Source organism: Caloenas nicobarica, chromosome 3 (genome assembly GCF_036013445.1).
Source record: "Caloenas nicobarica isolate bCalNic1 chromosome 3, bCalNic1.hap1, whole genome shotgun sequence".
Lineage (NCBI taxonomy): Eukaryota > Metazoa > Chordata > Aves > Columbiformes > Columbidae > Caloenas > Caloenas nicobarica.
In genome coordinates, this window is record NC_088247.1 from 89,469,693 (window position 1) to 89,492,074 (window position 22,382).

Sequence of the window (22,382 nt, forward strand, 5' to 3'; positions counted from 1 at the left end):
GCTAAAGTACATAAACTGAATTTAACTCTATTTAGTCTATTCCATTAAGGCCAAATTCTAGGCCCCTCCTGATTATTTTAATACTATAGCTTGAAGGTAACCTTAAGTCACCAGAGAAAGCAGGTCCCCACATTATAGGAAAATAGCCTCCCATGATGGTGGCGTAGAATTTTTATTAAAACTGTAGAAAGAAACAAAATCCAAAGGATATGAGAAAACCTAAGGAGTTTGTTTACAATTTTGTAGCTATCCTGACACTTAGGTAGGCCGTGTCCTTTACCAGTAGAAAGTGGGGGACTGGCAGAAGTGAAGAATATGATCTTTTCTCTCAAAAAATATCTTTTACTAAGAAGCTCTCTAAATATTAGAGAGCTTGTTACAGAGGAATTGCAAAACATCTTTGGCTTTGCTGATGTAAATAAAAGCCAGAAATATGGCCAAGTATGCTATTTTGTGGACACTTCATAGTTACGTCTTAAAGTTGAAAAAGGTCTTTTTGGCTAAAGTGAGTGTGATTCTCTTGCAGAATTCAATAATTTGCAAAAACATTCCTGTTGGCCTATTGTATTAAATTTGCAAAAGGTGTGGTTCTGGAACAGAGTATCATTTTGTAATAATAATGCTAATAATGGATTACAGATTTGTGTAAACACTTTTTGTTATCCTCTCTTTGATATCCCTTATTTCAGTTGCAGAGACTAAGGGAAATTCTGGGATCCCATGGATCCCAGGCAGTTATTTCAAAGTATATATGCTAATGCCAAAGGCATAAGAGGGTGCTTGAAGGAAACTTTAACATGTAGTTACAGGAAAATCAGTATTATCATCTAGATTACATGAAGCAGCCCTTTCTTTCTGTGACGTTACTGAAGCTTGTCATCCTTGGGGTAAAGAGAAGGAGAAAAAGTGCAACAGAAGGAAAACTTCATAATAAAAGCACATGAAGTAGCTTTACATTTTTGCATGACAGAAATAGTTTGGATTCATACATAAGAACTTCATATTCTTGAACAAGTGTTTGCCCTTTAGTCGTCCCTTCAGCAGTTCACGGAAAAAAATTCAAATCATATATTACTCATATATAATTCTATTTCTTGATTACATCTAATGGTATGCAGATGAGGAGGAAAGCATTATACAAATTTTTCTAGAGGCTGGAATTTTTCACATTCTTATGAATGACAAAATGAAAACTAAGAAAAGGAAAGACTTTTTCAGGCATTGCCTATCTAACTCATTAACATAACAAATGACTAACCATAGAACTCAGCAGGATTTATCAAAAGATTAGGTATGTATATTAGTAGCAAGAATATAAAGTATTACAATGAGAAACACATTGTTTACAGTTATGTAATTCTCATTCTTCACTGAATAATCTTGCCTCAAAAAATTTGAAGTTAAAAATTTCCCAAAAAGCAAAAACTTCCTTAAGATCTGTTTACTGCCAACTCACTGGAACTTTTACTTTCTTTTGATATTAAGTGTTTCCATTAGCATACTAATGTACAGATTCAGCAAGGTGATTCTACTTAAGGATATTCAGGTAACTAGGAAAATATTTAGTCTCTCTGAATCGTGTGTTTATTCTTTTAAAAGAAGGAGAGCTGCTGTTTCCTGAAAAGCTTCACTGATAATATAAATAAAATTCTTTCATCCTGAAAGCCAGCACGAAAACATCTCAAAGAAACAAATCTTTCCCTGTAAAGTCTTTAACGTAAGCAGAACAGACTTCAGTAAAATCAGAAATAATTTGTTGCATTATAGCATTTGCAGCACCATAAACTCTTTCCTAGAATGTGTCAGAACTTTAAAGTAAGTCTTAGTTCTTTAGCGGCATCAAAAATACTATATATAATGTCTTCCCAATAATTTCTTAAGTAAGAAAATTTATGCTTTATTTAAGAAATAAATATTCTAATCTCCCTTCATGCCAGTGATAAGTTTGTCTTCTGTTCTTTTCCTTCTTGCTTTTATGATTCATTTTCTCTATATCCCATTCATGGAGAATTTGAGGATGAGGTGGGTGCAGAATAAGGAAAAAGATCTGTGTTAAAACCTCTTGAGAACTTACTGAATAGTTAGACACAGTTTGTAAAAGTATCAATATATTAATTGAAAGGAAACTACATTTATATTTATGTATGTAAAGCTTGGTAAACATGTAGGTTTAATTTGGAATAATTGAAATAATTATGGGTCATATATATATATAGACTATGTATACACACATATACATGCTCTCATACATGTAAGTGCTTAAAAACAGTAGTTATTATTCCAATGTGATTTTATAATTTCTAATAAGTTGGTGAAATTCATTATATCAGTGACCTAAATGAATAAATGATCTTAGTTTTGGAGACCACTGGAAGAACACCCTCTAGTTTTCCCAATAAGTGACATTCATTAATTTCTGGAAGAATGGGGAAGAGGCAGCTACAAGAAGAAAATTATTATAAAAAGTTAATATGATAAAAACTTAAAAGTTAATCTGTTTAAAATTGAATTGCAATCTTATCCTAGAGGTGTTCCATCGTATTTCTTCTCCACTTGCACGTCCAAAGATATGAAACACATGTATTATCTACTGTCTATCTGGCCTTATATATGCTATTTTAAATGATTTGTGCTCGTTAGTCTAGTCTAGGACTGATTGATTCCAGCAACCCAGTGTTTCTTATCTTGTTGTATTTGTTTGTTGGTTTGTTTTTGTTTGTTTGTGGTTGTTATGGTTTTGTTTGTTTGTTCATTTTCCCCCCCCAATGATTAGGGACATGGTTTAGTGCCAGAGTCAGGTTATGGTTGCACTTGATCATCTTGAGTGTCTTTTCCAACCTAAATGATTCTATGAGTCTATGATCCCAGGAGATTACTTTGCTAACATGTGTAACATTCTTTAGATATTATGACTATGCATTTCACTAGAGAACAGGTAGAAGTTTGCAGTTGAAAAAAAAAAACCCTTTCTTTTCAATTTCTTTTCTTTTTAGGAATAGTGAGATAAAATATAGACTGTCTAAGGGAAGGTCTTCAGAGGAATATTTTTATCTTTCAGATAAATACAAACAAAATGATCTTTATTGTATTATCAGCACCGATGAAAAGGAAAAGAGATTATTAAAGAATTTCCCATACGTCAAACATAATCAGTATGATTCTATAAATTTATAACAACAAACTATCTGGAGTGGGTGATGTAAGATGAGAGGCTGAGACAACTGGGCTTGTTCAGCTTGGTGAACGGAAGGCTTAGGGGAGACCCAGTAGTAGCCTTCCAACACCTATGTGAAGGCCACAGAGCCTGGCTCTTCACAGTGGTCCACAATAGGAAGATTAAGACAACAGAAATAAACTGAAAAAAAGAGATGTTCAGAGGGGATGTAAGGGGATTTTTTTTCTATATGAGGACAGACCAACATTAGAACACATTATCTAGAAAGGTTATACAGTGTCCATCCTTGGAGGTTTTCAAGACCAGACAGATAGAGACCTGATTTTATCTCATAGCTGTCCCTGCTTTGAATAGGTTGGACTAGAGACCTCCTGAGGTCCCTTCCAGACTAAATTATCCTATGATCTTATGAAATAAATGCTAAGTACGCAAGAATGCAATTAGTATCCCAGTGAAAATTACATGGTCCAGAAAACATAATTTAATAAGAAATGCCAAATATACCTTGACCCTGGAATGTCATGTGTCATCAGAGTGCTTTTATCTACAGGAGGTGCAGCATTGGATCTACAGGCTTGCCCACCCAAACCTTTCCGCTGGATTCTTGACATGATGTGGCTAAACCTAGTGGAATTGAGCAAACTTCCACAGTTCGCAGAAATTTTGAATCAGGTTATATCTACTAATTATCTTTTTGTTAATAACCAGTTTCCCAATCAGAATTGTTCTTCTGCATTTTACATTTAGAATGCATAAGAAATGTAGTTAAGAACAAGGCCAGAGAGAATAGAGAATAAAGGAATAGAAATGAACAGCTAGGTAGCATGAATGAGTGTATATTTATTTGTTCTACATTTTTTTATCTGTTTTATTGTGTTTTGTATTATTGTCACTGAGGCAGAAAGAGAAGAGAACAGGAGGAAAGAACTAGTAAAAAAGGAAGACGATGAAAGAGAGACAGAAATAAGGAGAAAGGGTAAAAAAGGTAGATGTATCAAAAAGGCTCAGAAAGTTCAGCTATGAGTGTCAGGTTTTAAGTTACAATGTTTTATATCTGGAGTCTGATAGACTTTTACAAGTAAATTGTTTGCAGCTTGTTTTTAAATATTCATTTCTGTTCCAAGGTTAACATGTTATTCAGCTATGATGAGCTAGCTATAAAAATACTATTTATCTTATTAAGACATACATGAGCTTTTATGCACATAAGCTTGTGACATGTTTATAAATTATTGTCTTTACTTTGGTAAATCTATCATTTTCTAGCGCAGTTAAAACACTCCCTAAGTATTTCTCTTTCTGTGCCTCCTAAGCACTCCTTTTTATCAGGCTGATAGCCAGGACATTCTGTTCTTGCTCTTACAGCATTGATCAGCCAAGTCCATTTTGTGCCCTGAAGGGTGGCAGAGATTTTATCTAAATGGTGTACCTGGAAGTGGAAGTGGTCTTGGCTGTTTCCCAACTTTGTATGAAAGCAAGGTCTTGATACATACCAGCCCATTTCCTCCAGGATTTGGTTTCTGGAGGTATCATTGAGTATTGAGTTAGGAGAAAGCTGAAGTGATTCTAGTTTTGCCTTCATTGTGGGTTGTTAGGGCACCAGAACCAAAAATGCATGCCACTGCACACTTGCTAAGATTATTTGAATTTAACCATGAGGTTATGAATTATGTATTTTCCTTTTAGTTTGTAGATTGTAATGGTTCTGTTATTGGACTTTTCTAGAATTGATGCAAACAAAATTTTAGACTCCAAAATACGTGGGTGACCATGTTACCCCCAAAGATCTCTGTTTTTAACTAAGCTTTTAGCACTACCTTAAAATTGCCATATATTTACAAATTGAAAAGCAACAATTAGGTGATTTTAGTGATAGAGATGGAATCTGGGAGGGTGGCAAATGACTTATCAATAAAAATGCAAATATGGAAACAATATCTTTTTAATATTCATTTGCATCCATTAGATGTGCTGTTCTATTTGGCTCATCATACTAAATACAAGTGAATCATTATTAATTTTGATCAAACCAGAAAATTATTTAAAGTAAGAAAGAAATCCTTGAAAATGGTATACCCTGTTCTCAAGAGGTTGCCTATGATTTCCTTTTTTTCTTGGCAGTTACATTTTTTTTTCCTCTCTAAAAATTAAGTCCTCCAGTCCCAGACGCCCAACTTAATTTAATAAAGAGATATTCCTTTTTAAACGTTTAAATGACCCTGTTCCTTTTCACACTCTTACTACTTCCAGCTGTGGTAGAGTTAGAGATAGTAAAAAGAAATATGTAATTAAAGCTTCATGATTTTACTGAGTCAGCTAAAGTCCCTTCAGCTCAGTAACTTATCTCTGGCTGTGGCCTGGCTTTGAGAAGATGCCTCCTCTGAATACATCCTAGCATGTGATCAGGTTGATGTCAATTAATGTAGAACTGACCTATTGTCTTATAAAGTAAGTTTCTTTTCTTTTCTTTTTTTTTCTCCTCAGACTTAGGTTACAGTTCAGAAAGGGACATTTGGTGTTTATTAATCTCTCTGAATGAGTTTCATTATTGGAAATAAATGGTTGGAAGAGGTCTCTGTATGTTCATTTCTCATTCCTCTCCCAGTCCATTCTTTGTGTAGGTGGTTCTGAAAGTACTTGTATTTGAAACCAAGTCAGTCAACTGGACAGAGGTCCTTGGTTTATAATAGGTATATAGGAATGTATTTCAGAACAGATGGTATTAGTGTGTTCCTTGTTCTCTTTCCAGTGATCTGAGAATATTGCTGTAGCCGACTTCTCAGTCACTGCATTAAAAGCTCAACTGCATAGCAGTTTTCACTATGTTCTGTCCACTCGTATCCCTTGTCCTATTAGGTCATGGATTCTAAGAGGTGCCTAAATAATCATACTCGTGGTCAGATTTATTCTTTTTCAAGTCAAAAGCTTACTAGAGTCTGTTATTCTTGATTGGGATTCATTGACTGGCTGGACTGTACTGGGATGGATTTTTCTGTTCTTCTTAGTACTTTGTGATCAGAAAGGATAAAATAATCACAGTATGTTTCTCTCGTAGTATAGAATACTTCCGCTAATTATTTTCTTATGCAGCTGTATGTGTTTGGGAGGGGAATCCATGGATAACTGATTGGCTTAAGGGCCTGCATCTTAATACTAAAATTTCTATTTGTAATATCTTAATAGCAATTCACATGGCATATGTCTTAAATGCTATAGACTCTTAATTTTACTTGCAATATATACTAATATAATAATGGCCTCATATTAAGATATACATTTACAAGGGGAATTTGCTACAGCTGAAATATATTTATATGTGCATTAATGTAATAAATTTAGGTAACCTGTAATGAAAAGACATGGAAAAATTGGTTTGATAAAGATGCTCCCGAGGAAGCAATTATACCTGATGGATATAATGATTCACTTGATACCTTTCGCAAGCTTTTACTCATCAGGTGAGCATCTTCAGAAAATTCAGAAATGCATACATGGTTGTATCACGTCTCAGTCTATCAGTATGCTATTATCATTATAGTGTAACTTTTATTAATTTCTGGGTGATGTGAAATATTATTTCATTTACTCACTCCGGAGCTATCCTCTGAGGAGTCTAAAAAAGTTATTTCTAGAAAATACTTGTTATAGCCTTGCTTTTATGTCATGACAAATGGAAACTGGCAGCAACATTGTAGACTTCTCTGAAAAGCCACTGAAAAAGTAGAATAATTCAGATAGTTTTTAAAAATTTTTCATTTATTTTAAAATGAACTATTTTAAATAACTTTAAATAAGTAATTAAAAAATAAGATACTTGTGAAAATGCAAAAAACAGGTATTAAAAAGCCCCATGTGAAAAGTGTGCTATAAATTATCTTATTGCATCGACTAAAATCTCTGTGGCAAGATTTGGGATAGAATCGATTTCCCCAAAGCAACAGTCAGCTGCCTTATGTATGAGATCTTATTTTCCTACATTCATTGTACAGTTTCCAAGGGCGGCAACAAATAAATCAGAGACACTACCAAAAAAACCCAATAACGTTAATTACTAGATCATGGTTTGTCTTTGGAGCAGATTCCACCTGTGCAGTAAAAAAGGCCAGAATCTGATGGAAGTACTACATTGTTCTATGCTATATGCCCTGAAGGAGGAGGGGAAGCATCTAAATCCTAAGCCTTTAAATAATAAGCCTATAAATGGAATCTTTGCAAAGTCGTATCCAAAAGTAGGTGTTTCATTTTTTTTCCACATGGGAAAAATGAAGACTCATCCCCAACACAAATGCAACCCAGTGCAAAAGAGTTGAGTCTGTACCCTAAAAGACTAACAGACCCAATGAAACATCTGCAGAATTTTAATAAAGGGCAAAAACTATCTTACTTTTCCCTACCTTGGTCCTCAGATACAAAAGCTCTGTTCAAAATGAAGAATGTCCTAACCTGATAAAGGTAGCCAGAACAGAAAATTCCAGTGCAAATAGCTTACTTAAGGCAAAATTGTAAGCAACTGAAAAGTATTGAACAGTCATAAGTAGGGGGAAGTCTACTAAAATTATCTATTATTGTATCTGTAAAGATGAACCTACAAACATAATAATGAATGTGTATATATACATATATGTGTATATTTTGAAGAGAAAATCTCTATTTGATAAAAATATAATTTCTAATTTGTCTGGTCTTTGCAACAGAAAGAGGCATTGAATTTGTATCTTGGTCGATATTTTTATTTCTAGGTCTTGGTGTCCAGACCGAACACTTTCCCAAGCCAGAAAATACATTGCAAATTCCTTGGATGAGAAATATACAGAACCAGTCATTTTGAATTTAAGAAAAACTTGGGAGGAAAGTGATGCACGAACACCTCTCATCTGTTTTTTGACTATGGGATCTGACCCAACTGGTCAGATTGATTCCTTGGCTAGGAAGCAGAAATTAGGTATGAATTAATTATTCCTTGTCATATGTTAAGATACAGAAGGGTAATGTAAGTAATTTCAGATTTTTTTTTTCTGAAAAGTATTTCTTAAATTCTGTTGCACTATTGATTGTTCCTGAATCTTAGAGATAAAATAATATTTTCGATAAAAGATGGTATGCTGAGGATCATTTTGTATGCAGTTGGACAGTAATGGTTTTGGTTAAGTTGTTATCATCCTTCCCAGTGATGATGTTTTTTTAATTCCTAACCATAAGACTTTAAAAATTATTTTTATTTTTATTCTGGTATGGTGACAATGCTGTTTTCTTGTTTTAACTCTTAACTGCAGGTAACATAAAATCAATAATCTGCTTACAAGATCACTTTGTAGCAAAAAATACCCACAAGATCTGCATTTGTATATTCCGGACTTTACGGCTACATTATATGGAAATTTGGAAAAATTGTGCATATAAAAGTAGTTGGAAGTAGATACATATATTCATTATATTAGTCACGCTAATACATTCACAAATGCAATTTTACAGTAATGCATTGTACTCATTTGTGTAGCTTCATTACCTACACTTAAAGAAAAATCTGAGTTCATATTTCAAATACTGTGGCTTACTTCATGAAAATTTGGCACAAATCATTATGGCCTATAATAACCTTAGTCATAGTATTTCACTTCTACAAACACTGTAAATATTGTAGATGTATATTTTAATGTTATTTTTTAAAGTTTCAATGTTTAGAGAATTTATACATAGTAGCATATATGATGGTGAAGACATTCTACTTCCATAAGTATATATTTTTGTATAAACGTGTTTAATTGTGCTGTATTTGTATCACTGGGGTTTTTTTACTGAATTAGAATTCTTTTTTTGAAGAATGTAAGTTCATTAATTGCATATTGTCAAATATGTTATAGACTGTAGGACCATCTCTATGGGTCAAGGTCAAGAAGTTCATGCACGCAAATTGATACAGATGTCAATGCAACAGGTGGGAAAAAACACTGCAGTGTAAGTTGATTGTCTGTTTTAGCAGTCTTTCACTCCTCTTTTGCATGCCATCTTTAATATTTTGCATTTTCACCTTACTGTTGGCATATCTCAGGGTAGAAAAGTCTCCTTGAGTGCCTGAGCCTAGAAACATTCCACTGTGGGATATGTATGTACCAGTGGAGTCCAAGTCAATACTTCTGACAGCAGTAATATTGAGCAGCTTTTCAAAGGTTGCACATTACCTTCGTATCACTGTGCTGTTATCCAAAGGTAAAAGAACATCATGTCCTAGATCTGTCCTTACCTGGAACTATTTTCCCCCCCGCCCCCCGCCCCTCCCCAATGAGAGCTACCTATATGTTGCAGTTTCTACTAGATAAAATGTTGAGTGTACACATAGCTTAAAGCTGTAGGTGCAGAAGGATGTGCTGGCTCCTAATGTTGCCTCACATTTTCCTCACATTTATCTGTGCTGTTGAGAGATCATCTTGCTTACCAGCAACTGGTTTTGGTTCTTTGTTTCTTTAACTGCCAATCCTTTTGGCTTGGAGTCCCGGGATGTCTAAGAATTTCCAAACAATATTTAAGAATTTTTCTCTTGAATATCGTGGTGTATTTTGTTATCGCAGATGATACTCTCAAACAGTAAAAACAGGAGAAGTCTAAGCAGCAGCTCCAGACAGATGGTAATTGACACTTCAAATACATTATAAAAGTTACAGTGTAAAGGTAGCACAGTCTGACCAGCTGAATGCTTCAAAGAGTTGTCAACAGTGTGGCCTGTAAACTCAAAATATCAGGAATTAGTCCTATTCCAGTATTCTGAAGGACTGGAATATCTCTATTAATAGAAAGTAGAAGACTACAAAAACTGTATTGATAAATGAAGCATATTTTTCATCTGACCATAACCAACAGTTAGTCTTTACTAAGGCAGGGGTACAGCACTGCTTGTAATATTCATCTAAAGAAACCTGGACTGACGTGTTCAGTAAAGGTTTGATTGATACCGTATTACCTATTTGTTAACCAGTATATGCTTTCATACTTAAAGTAGGATTATTCATCAAAAGTTAGATTAAAAAGTTAAAGACGGATTCATTATAAGATTTAAAACTTAACTTCTCACAATATATGACATCTATTAGATTCCCTGAGTCTTTGTGCTCATCCATGAGAGCTCTGGAAGGACAAGTGGTGAAAATGAGGTCACAACACAGAATATTCTGCAAGAACAAACGTACTTTTGAGACCATTGCAGATCCAGTATCAAGATTATTTCAGATTTCAGTCTGAATTAAACGGTTCTTTTGTCACTTTATTCTCCGATGTTTAAACACAAGATGAGGAAATGCTTCTTTCTTTAGACTTCTGCAAAGTCCTGTGCTCTTAATCTGACAGACTGAAGTGCTTCTGAGCCTTTCTAGGACTTTCTGTCTTTCATGCAAGAAAAAGAAAAGGTCAGGCAGTATCAGTTCAAGGAATTCCAGTTGTATCACCTGCTATCTGTGAGATATCTTCATTTGAGTGGAAAAAAAAAAAATCTCTTGCCAGTTGATATTTATTTGACCATAGTCCAGTGGTCTTCATTTGTGTTTCTCTATTATGGACAAATAGGATACTTGTATATGGCCTTTACTGCGCACCTGCTAGCCATGACTGTATAATCCAGGGTTCTCTAGCTAATGCAGTCTTGGTTATAGAAGTTCTTTATCTTGTATCCCAGTAACTGCTCAAGTCCTACCAAATGTTGTGATACCAGTACTGGAATATGGATGTGCACCACTTTGGAAAAAGAGAAAAAAAATAGATCTCTTTATAGTGGATGGCATTTTTATGATGTGCAATTGCATGCATACATCTTTCTTACTTCTTTGTGTTTGTATGTCTAGAATGGTCATCCTGAACTTCCAGTTCATTGGAATGGTGAAAACTGGGGCATTCCTGCCTTTCTTTGCACTTAATTAAAACCACAAGGATACTTAAACCAAAACTCCAGTAGGGCTACTAGTAACAACTTCTGAACTAAATACCTTGGTGGTGTACACATTTTACAGAGGGAGGGATATATGAGTATTCAGATTTGCAAGAACAAAACAGAATTAGCGAATGTGCAGACAAATATCCTGCTCGTTTTCCTGCGTCTGGCCAAGAGTATATAATATGATTAAAACTGCTGTGCTGTGTTACAGGTAGATAATTTTAAAAAACTAAGCCTGATTTATTTGGAAATGTGACACATTGATTAAAGACCTTCCTCAAAGAAGTGGTTCCCTATAAAAGAACACCTTCATTTAATCTTTCTGGTTTTTTTAATATCCATCAGTTCACCATAAATATTTAAATTATATTTTGTTACCAAATGTTATTTATTTCTTTCTAAATGATCTAAAACAAAATTGCCAAAATGAAATTACAAGCTGTACTGAAATCCACACATCACTGTTTAGAACTGATTGAATAATGCCCCATTTTAATATCAGGCTTCTGATTAATTGGGTTGCTAAAGTGATGCTACAGAAACTGATTGAATTTAAGTTCATAAGCAGAAGTGCAGAGTGATAATAATCAAAATAGAAATTTAATGCAACTTGAGAGCTGAATAAGATCAAAATATATATGCAGAGGTTCAATTTCATACGTATGCATTTATTGCAGATAAACTAATCACACTTGAAAAGTTTGAGTCTCATTACCACCTCTGTACACTTACTTTATTATGTTATTAACAAATAAGTTTTAAAAATATGTATTCCTTAGATTTCAGCTGTTACTTTTCCACTCACATTATTTTTATCACTGCTGTTTTGCTGGGAGAGGACAGAAGTTATGTCTTTTTGCCACTAGGTAGCACTAATACTTTACGTAGAATATTGGCTCTGGTTATATTATTTTCATTGTGAACCAGTAGGATGTGGAAATTACTTTTACACTAACTTTTCTTATTTGCTTTAACTGTGCCAAAACAAAAATCAAATAATAATACATATTCAGGAATCGACTAAAAGTCAAAAAAATCCCCCCTGCCCCCCAAACCAAAGAAAACACCCAAACCACCACCAACAAAAAAACCCCACATGCATTCTAATATAGACAGGTGTTTTTAGCATTATGAATAACTTGTTCTAAATGTTATATGGTAATAGTTTATATTCTTATTTAGGGAGGTTGGGTGTTACTTCAGAATTGTCACCTTGGACTGGATTTTATGAATGAACTGCTAGAAACACTTCTCACTGAAGAGATACAGAATGAGTCGTTTCGAGTTTGGATAACTACTGAACCACATCCTAAATTCCCAATTACACTGCTACAGGTTTGTTCAAATATTTAATTCAGGTACCTTGTACCATCAAAATCATTCAGATTAAGTGTGTAAATGGAAATGAAATAAATGGGGGGTGGAGGTAGAACTAAAGCCCAAGGAAAAAAAAAAGAACATATCTTACAATGCAAATGCCACTTTAAAGAGGACATTACTTACTGGTAACTGGAAGTTCATGAAGATACATTCTGTACACAGAAACATTTGAATCAAAACTATTAGGCTTTACCTGTATCCCTTTTTGCCTTTGTGAACAGAGCAATGCCTGCAACTGCTCTTAGACCCGTCCACATTTCCCTATCTGAAATAAATGATGAAGGAGGCAGAATACACATAGACAGCACATGTCAAGGAACATTATCTACCAAGAAGTTACCTGATTTTCTTTGGATAAACTTTAAATGGTTGTTCTGCAGATCTCAAGGAGAGATAAAATTGCCCAAACTCTTACAAAGTACATTGAAGCCACTTATGATGGTTCCTAGCACTCTTACAGCAAGTCATAATGCTAGTTAATACCTAGTGTAATAGCTGTCCGTTGACACTTCTGTGTTCATACACCCCTTTCTTCTTAAAAGCAGTGAGAGTCTCCTTAGTGGTTATCATTCTCTCTAAATAAAAATAGATAACATACCTGATAGCTAGGATGTCAAGGGGGAGAAGGGTTCTGTTCTTGAATTAATCTAGGTGGCAAACTTCAGTAAGAAATGTATGTCACCATGAAAAAGGACTGTGTATAGAAAGCTAGCTGTATGGACCTATATTTTCTTATATTTTCTCAACAGAAAATGAAATCATCCTGCATCTCCAAGAGGTTTATGAATAGTGGGGTACATAAACTTTGCTAAAAGTGAGAGTAGAAAACTGAGAGGGTTGCTAGTTGACTCTTCACTGCATTTATCTCAAATGTTTCACACGTGGTTTCCCAGTCTATAGTGTCACGTTACCTGTTAAAATATTAACATACTGGTGCCCAACGATAGGATGAGGGGCAATGGGCACAGACTGAAGCATAAGAGGTTCCATCTGAATATGAGGAGAAAATTCTTTACTTTGAGAGTGAAAGAGCACTGGAACAGGCTGCCCAGAGAGGTTGTGGAGTCTCCTCTGGAGACATTCAAAACCCATCCATGGACACATTCCTGTGCAGTCTGCTCTGGGTGAACCTGCTTTAGCAGGTGGATTGGACTAGATGATCTCCAGAGGTCCTTTGCAACTCCAATCAAAGGTCAACTCTTCCTCAGAAGAAAGGAGAGGGGGTTTTGTTTGTTTGTTTGTTTCTTAATACATAACATTAATCAAAACTTAAAAAAGATAGCCTTTGAAATGTGGAAAGACTGCTTAGCAAGTGTTCCCATTCAGTCCAAAACTCTGTGTTCATGTGCAGATAGATCCTTGCAGAAGGCTGGGGCTCATCTCCAAGACAGCTTCCCTGGGCTCTGCAGCCCAGAAAAAAATCATTCCTTAAAAATAATTGAAGTTCTTTACCGTAAATATGGAGATAGTAAAACTGCCAGGTGAAGTACATATTAATCAGTGTTTCCCATTAAATGTCTCTCAAAAGGAGAAACAGTTCAGAGCTACACTTGCATTCAGCCTGTGAGCAGCCTGGCATTTACTATCCTTTCAATGCATGCTGCCATGTTATACAAGACAGCCAGACAAGTACTTCCTGTTGGAGCAGAAAAATACTTTTGTATTTGCATTCCTCCAGCATTCTAAAGTGTCTCAAGGAATATAGTTTCTGGTAAGGCCAGTCTGCGTCTGAACTAATAGATTCAAGTGTGCCCATGAACATTACCTAGCACTGGGATGCAATAGTCCATAGAGGTAAGTAGTTAGAACATTCTCTGATGTGAAAACCTGTGGTAACTAACACTCTTTCAAATAATTTGAAGGCACTGTTTGACAATTACAATTTTGTAGAAACTATTCCCATTAGGCAGTTTGCATGAAACTAAGGGGTTGTATTTGAAGTTCCTGTGGCAGTTTACTACCACAAATGCTGATTTCATGCCTGCTAACTGGAGTGCCCAGGAACATTATCTGGTGAATCTAGTTTGTGCTGCAGACATAGCCACAGAGTCTAGAGTAGCCACTGTGAACACAAAGATCTGATCTGAGGCGAGTTTTCTTTTTATTTACTGTGAAGTCCTGGGACCAGAAATACTGTTCTTGTCATCTACTCAGGATAGTTCTCTTCTATCATTCAGTTATTGACTTGGGGAGAGAGAACCATATGATGCCTACTGAAAAACAGGGCAATTGCTTCCAGGTTGTTCATGAAAATTCTTAGATCCACGGACAAGTATCAGTGATAGTTCTGACCAACGTAAACTGAAGGTCTGTGCTCAAAATCTTTATGTGTATTACAGAGTTTTGTGGCCTAATATGTACTCCTTTTATGCAGTTTATAGTAAAACTACGTATCAACTTCGTATCTACAATGCTTCAGCTATTTGCATTTTACTTGTAACTAATAGTTGTGACATTTTCGTATGTTGCTGGTTTTGTTCAGTAAACAAATCCATTTTCTTTATCTTTTTCACGTGACAGATTGCCATAAAGTTCACAAATGAACCACCCCAAGGTGTACGTGCCAGTTTGAAAAGAACATTTTCTAGAATTAATCAAGATCTGTTAGATGTTAGCAATATGCCTATGTGGAAACCTTTGCTTTACACTGTAGCTTTCCTGCATTCTACTGTTCAGGTATTTCTCGTAAAGTTTGCAAATAGCGTTATAATATATAAAGACCCTTTAACAAAGGTTCCTAACAATACACATTCTGATATTTATTGTAGCATCATGTTGCAGGGCTGAAGCTTTAATTTCTATAATTTGTATTTCAAGGTTCTTTATTCTCTTAGCTGTTTTATAATTTTTACACAATTTTCATACTACGGGCATTTAGAATGGAGATTTTTCTAATCTAATTCTAGCCATCCAAAAGCTAGTCATTCGGTGTGAGGGAAATAGTTCTCTCTGTAGTCAATAGCAATAGATAAGCACCTTGAAATATAAAATCATCTTATCTGTCTTAGATGCCTCTCTATAACAGAGTGAATAACTTTCTGGATATATATCACTCTTTCTGTCCACCAATTTAAAGGAAATCCAGATGCCTAGTTAGAGTAGTTGTCTACATTCTAGATGGCTAAAATTAGATAGAATTCTATCACTTAGAGTCTTGTTTTTATCTTATTTTTATCTGTGTCATTGTGTTTTCTACATTAATTACAATGCGAGCACAACATCTGCACTTTGTATTTTAAAGATATATGTTTTAAGACCACCACAAATACCAACATTTTGAGCTCTCTAAACATATATTCTTTCCAGCAAGGATATCAAAATAGTTCTAAAATGCTATTTAAGCCTTAGGGTCTATTGAGCTGAATGTATTTTCAGTGTAGCAGAGATGGTGAAAGAGACACAATTTGTTGAGGTCCCTATTAAGATGCAGTATTCTGTATTATTTTCTTCCTTCTGTCTTTTTATAAACAGTGAGAAATTTGTTCTGCGTGCTGCCTCAGGATTTTATTGTTCTTGTGGAACTAGAACACCTAAGCTTATTCAACCATCAGCACTTTAAAAAAAAATTATAGCTATTAAGCTGTTCAGAAATTTTATTTATGGATTGCCAATCAGCAAGCAATATATACATTGCCCTGCCTTTAAACTGACCAATTCCTAATATCCTTTGGTGACAAGATTGCTATAATAAAGATGACTTAAGAAGTAATTCAGAGAATTTGGCAGAAACTTATTACCCATTACTTTCTGCAGGAAATTATTGGTTAATGCTATCTCATCTGCTTATATACAATACCTGACTTTGAAAAAATAAAAGGTTTTTTTTTTTTTTTTTTATTTCTAGTTCTTTTTAAATATTGTAGCTAAGGTACTTAAATGTTACTTAACTAGATGTCAAAGACTGTCAGTCGTTGCTGACCCGGTAATTTAAACTCTAAAAAATATGTTATCACTTAGTTAATTTTAGCATTTCAGTATTACACTATTTATTTAATAAATTTCAGCACTATTCAGCAATTAAGTTCTTAAGTTCTTGGATTGATTTATTCTATGTTCTGAAAAAAAATCATTGAGCAATGTAACTGAGGTGGTTAAAATAAAGTGTTGAGAAATCTAATAGTGTTGGATTTTAAAAATGTTTGGCCTGAAGATTATATTCTCTCAGTTTTATAGCAAAATATTCTTCTATTCCTGCAAATGTTATAATTTTACTTTCAAATATGTATGCAATAATAAATTTGAATAATGTAGTGGTGGCAGCCTTATAATAAAGTTGTAAACTTTTAACAACATATGTTAAAACAATACAGTGAAACAGTAAGACAAAAGGGGTAACCTTTGGATAACAAAGTATTAATACAGGAGCTTGAAAAACTGAAACTATCATTAGAAGACTTCATATGCAGAAAAAAATGAAAAACTGTAGAATTCAGAATTATTCTGTGTGCTGAAAATGCGAAGATTTGGTAGTTCTTTAATTAATATAAAAATCTGATCGTTACACAGACATGAGACATTTCAAACCTTTGGCTGATACATTGATTAGTAAAGGTAGCAAAAAATGATTTTGTTGTTTTTTCTATAAATGTTTATCACTCATGCTGTAACTTAATAATAAACTTTGGTTTTTACTGATGTATATGAGGCACACAGCTGTTTCTTAGGCTAGCTTTCTTATTCAGTTCAATTATTTACTCCACTATTGTTATTATTATTGACCTTTATTAATGAAACAAAATTATATGTTGTTTCATAAACATATTTGGTTTTAATTATATTCTTAAGGAACGACGAAAGTTTGGGCCTTTGGGTTGGAATATTCCCTATGAATTTAACTCAGCAGACTTTAGAGCCAGTGTTCAGTTCATACAAAATCACTTAGATGACTGTGACATCAAGAAGGTGAATACTAAAATTTGCGTACGGTATACTTAATTGCTTTGTACAGCATCTGTAATTGTTTTTTGTCTTCATGTTGCTATTTATAATATTTTATTCATTGCTATTCTTTCAGTGTAGCTTCTAATGTTCAAAGTTTCATATTCTCTTTAAGACAGTCAAGCTGAAATATTGTGTGGGCTATCATCCATATAACAATATGTAATAGTTAAGAACTTCAGAATTTGATCTTGTTCTTTTCAGTACTATATCTAAAGTGTTATCACATCTATACAATAAGTTATTTGGAAAGGGAGCTAAAAAATTTGACAGAGCAAATCAAACTTCTCTGTGGCTGCCATTTGGTCTTCTGTTCTTTCTCAGGGAATAATGTAATACAACATCCATTCCTTGCAAAGCTCACTTTGTCAATAAAGAAAGATGAGAAACTGGGAGCGTGGGGAAAACCCAACTCTACTGTAAAATTATAAAGCTAAGCTCAGAAAATATATTTGGATTTTTTTTTTCTTGCAATAGTGATCTTTTCAGCTTACATTTCAGAGCCTTATGAGCTTAAGATGATATTGAAATTACATGCTGGATACCACCTTCTTATGTATTATAAGTACAATATTTTATTTACTTGCATTCAGGGGATATCATGGAACACAGTACGCTACATGATTGGAGAAGTACAATATGGAGGACGAGTCACAGATGACTTTGATAAGCGTCTTCTTAATTGCTTTGCAAGGGTGAGAGACCTTGAAAATACAGTTATTTGTCATTTTTATTGGCAGCTGAAATATAGAAATCAGAAGACCTCCTTTCTGCTGAATATGCACTTCTTCACCAGTTCATAAGACTCTTCAGAGTAAAATGAATTTTTCAAAACTTCATTCTTTGGCAGTGAGGTCCTTTCCCCTGCTTTCTCTTTAGTGAGGAGCAGAAACTATTATAAAGATTTAGCTGGAACTCAAACTTAGAAGACATAGCTTGTAATGATTTACTCATGTATTCAAGTAAAATTAGATGTAGTAGCTAAAACAAGAACCTTAATTCTCCAAGAATAAAAATGAGATTAAAAAACTCTGAGTAGCAAAGTAATTGCATTTTTTTCCTCTGGATTTTTCTCAGGTATGGTTTAATGAAAAGATCTTTGACAGCAATTTCTGTTTTCACACTGGATATAAAATTCCAGTGTGCAAAACCCTGGACGAGTATTTTGAATACATCCAGTCACTCCCTGCCATGGACAGCCCAGAGGTCTTTGGTCTCCATCCTAATGCTGATATTACGTAAGTAGGTCTCAACATATTGAAAACAAAGACCCTTTCGTTTAGCATTTGGAAACAAATCCCTATGAAATGCTTAAGTAGAGTATATTTTTAATAGGAAATCTAGGATTCATGTGAATTTCACTATTGAAGTGGAACACTTGATGTGTATGTACATGATTATGAATGCAGATTATGAATGCAGCTACATTTTGTATCTTCTTTTAAAGCAGTTGGAATTCTTATTCTCATGGGTTTAGGATTTTTTTTTGAGTTGAAAGCATTGTAAAACTTTTATATCAACACAAGATACAAGGTTCTATACAGTTCAAATAGAGAAAGTTTCTAATGTTTGCCTCGTGTTCCAAGTAGTATGTTATTTTTTGTGTACACCTGCTAAATGATTCTCTGGATTACAGCACACCTTTGGATGGAACTACACTCTTTTGTTGCCATCAGTCTTGCCATTCCCATTATTTAAAAAAGGCTTTTCAACTTCACCACGTACTAACTCCATTATTTTTTACTTAGTTCACTTTTCATTCCAAATAATGTATGCAACAGCTTGGCTTTTATTTCTTTCTCACGTTATATGCCCTGTGAAAGGATATGAATCATCATCATATTTTTTCACCGAAGTTCTTAATAATTCTGCCATGAATTATTGCATTTTCTTAATGTCCACACCCATTGTTTCTTAACACATCTTTTTGTATTTTTAAACAAAACAAATGTTATTCAAATTCCCAACTGTTGTGGAAACATAATATCTTCTAACACTTTTGGTCAAAACTATACTGTCCTACGATTTTTCAGTCTCAAATTTGAGAGGCTGATGACAGATCAAAAGCCCAATATTCTAAGCATGCTGTGAGAACAGTATATGGTTTTATTGTCAACTCTCCCTAGCATCTACCATTGTAAATATATATGCTGAAGAAAAGAGTCTAAGGGTATATTCTGTTTCAAGTTATTCTCTGATACTTGCAAGACGTGCCTTCCAGAACTAATTAAAGAAGGGCCAAGATTTAAGAGAGAACTAAACAAAGTCCTAAAGAAAGACATGCTTCAGATCCAAAATTAGGCTTGTAGGAGGGCTTAATTTATAGGAGGAAACAAGACTAAGAGTGTTGGGGGAGCTTTAGTTAGCTCTTTTGTTTCTCTCCAGTAACAACTTTTTCTTCCACTTGGTACATCATTATATTCCTGCTACTTCAGTCCTTTTCCTGGAGATTTTCCTTTGTAGGTATTTCTTTAGAGTTTGGAAAAAATGTTCAACAGCTTCATGCTTTTTTTCCATGTCTTATCACAGTCTGTTATAGGCAACTACGCACATGTACTGTCTATCTGAACTTCATCTTTGACACACAGACTAAATGGATTAGCATCCCGTACAATACCATAAAAAGTAGCATTCAAATTCTCCTTAAAAATATCCTATCAATTCGTCTCAGAGCATGCAGAAGGCAAACTGCTAGAATTGGAACCTTGAAACAGCCAAGACCTCTCCATGTTACTATTACTGAGGACAAGAAAGAACTTATCTCCCATTGGTTTAGTGGAACAGTTTTCCAGTTCAGCCAAAAGCTTGAACCGTTGGTTCCCACTGTAAGACTTCACTGAATGTCTATCATCTACTTGGGATTGACACCTGAAGTCATTGTGACTGATTTTAACTTGCTATGTGAACCATAGGCTCTATGGCAATGTAGTTAACAGGTACCTGAGCAGGCAAGGGCTTTTCTGACAATCTTCTGTTAATACCCCTTCTCCAACTGGTTCCATATTGAAGCCTTAAATCTAACTGAATTTTTGTAAAGATTCTGCAAGCTTTTTTTAAGCAACCGAAGACAGAGCAGAATTTCCCATTATCTCTTGGTGAATGTGAGGTTTTGAATACCATGCTGCAACAGATATTGCTGGTTTCTACACAAAGTTTAGGTAATGCTTCTGTCAAACTGCATTCGTTCTTAGTTCTAACTTCCACTACTGAAAATTCCTGATGGCAGAGACTTCAGTATTTTTTCTTATGACACAATTTGCTTTGCAATACTGCTTCAGGGAAAAACAATACAAACAGGTATAAAATGCTTTATCTTCCCTACTTACCTTTAGGCAGAATTGACACTGTAAATGAGATTCGTTTGATGTTGCTTTAGCATTGGTTTTGGTTACCCAAGACTTCCTTTACTTGTCCTGGTTTCGTTAAAAACAAGTTTCTCTTTTAGTGAATTTCCCTGTCAGCTAAAGTCTTCTTACTAACTGCAGTTTTCCTGAAAGCTAGATGCATGTTTTGGTAGACAGAGCAATGGAATGCAAGGTCATTGATAAGGATGGATGCACGTCCCGCGAGAGCAGTGAACTGAAACAGGTGACCAAAAAAACTGACCAACTAAATATTCCATCCCATTCATGTGATACTTCATATAAAAGTGGGGGATCACGAGGATCTTGCCCCTTTTCCTTATGGCTGACACTGGGAGAGGACCTTGCGAGTTGTCCCTGCAAACTAAGGCCTAGTGACAGACTGAATCCACTTCCGGTTGGCTGCAGAGTCCAGTCCAGGACTTTGGGTGCTGGCCTCACATCTGCTGGAGCAGTTGCTGGGACTTTCAAGATTCATTTTGTATATTTTGTATTATTTTCTCTATTTTTATTAGTAGCATTAGTAAAACATTTTTAACTTTTCCAACTCTCTTCTCTCGGTCCTTCTTTCCCTCCCAATCGCCTGTCCTTAGTGGGAAGGAGGGAGAGTGAGGGCCTGAAGGGGGAAGAGGGGGAAGAGGGAGTTAACAATACATCGGCCACGGTTTTATTGTCACCCCACAATCAAACCACAGCATTACTGTAATGGAGAAAAATAGATCCTAGTAAAGTGCAATTCCTCTGATCTCAAAGCAAATATCTAAAACACATGAACTGAATCATGCTTCTTTGCATTATCCGTAAGGACAATCTAGACAAATAGCTGTCACATAGCCATCTACACTTAGATTTCTAAATGTGGTCAGGAACACCCCATCATGTGTATCTGATTTCCTTCCCAGGAACATGGTATTTTCTCTACAAAGCTCTGCAATATTTTTTTTTCATTATTATTTGCATCTGTACTTCAACATTTTACTTGCAAAATAAAGGAAAGTCAGGTTTTCCAAAGCCCAGAAAAATTTTGTTTCGGAGTGTCTTTGATATTCACTGTATCCCCACTGTTATGTGAATGAAATTTCTTTTTTCTATTTTCTCCCCACTTCCATGCCGGAATATTGTTTTTAATTATGTACACATTTAGATGCATATTTTTCTCTTTTCTATTTTTTTTAATAATAAAACTCTTCTTGTTCAAACTGCTACCGTTATTCATGTTTGCTTCTTTATACAAGATTCAGATGATAATGTCTCCTCTTCAGAAGATTTATAGCTTGTGTCATTGAAGAAAGGAATATTACTTACCTTTGATTCTACTCCTTTGATGTTGTTTTTCAGAAACTGTTCTCTGCTTTTCCCCAAAGTTTGCATATTAGCCTTATTTTTTAAATTGTTTCTATTTTTGTTTAGATTTTGAGAAAAACTATTCATTTTTACAATTCTGTACTATTCTGTGATTTAATTGATGTAATAATCATGGGACCTATTCCGTCTGCATAGAAAAGTCTGACAGCAGTATTGGAAGAATATGACTTTCAGTGTGAAAAGGAAGGTTCAAATCTCTTCTGTCACTAGTTGATAGATCAGCGAAACACTGAGTAAGGGTTAC

General features: G+C 34.7%; 1 protein-coding gene across 1 annotated transcript in view; it reads left to right on the forward strand.

Moving 5' to 3' along the window:
• The window catches only part of DNAH8 (dynein axonemal heavy chain 8), a 138,230-nt gene that overhangs the window by 108,859 nt on the left and 6,989 nt on the right, over positions 1-22,382 (forward strand). The window contains exons 79-87 of the mRNA XM_065630428.1: positions 3,726-3,847; positions 6,515-6,633; positions 7,915-8,117; positions 9,037-9,110; positions 12,276-12,428; positions 14,994-15,149; positions 17,259-17,375; positions 18,005-18,106; positions 18,489-18,649. Coding sequence (XP_065486500.1) covers positions 3,726-3,847; positions 6,515-6,633; positions 7,915-8,117; positions 9,037-9,110; positions 12,276-12,428; positions 14,994-15,149; positions 17,259-17,375; positions 18,005-18,106; positions 18,489-18,649 — 1,207 coding nt within the window. The remainder of the gene's footprint in view (positions 1-3,725; positions 3,848-6,514; positions 6,634-7,914; positions 8,118-9,036; positions 9,111-12,275; positions 12,429-14,993; positions 15,150-17,258; positions 17,376-18,004; positions 18,107-18,488; positions 18,650-22,382) is intronic.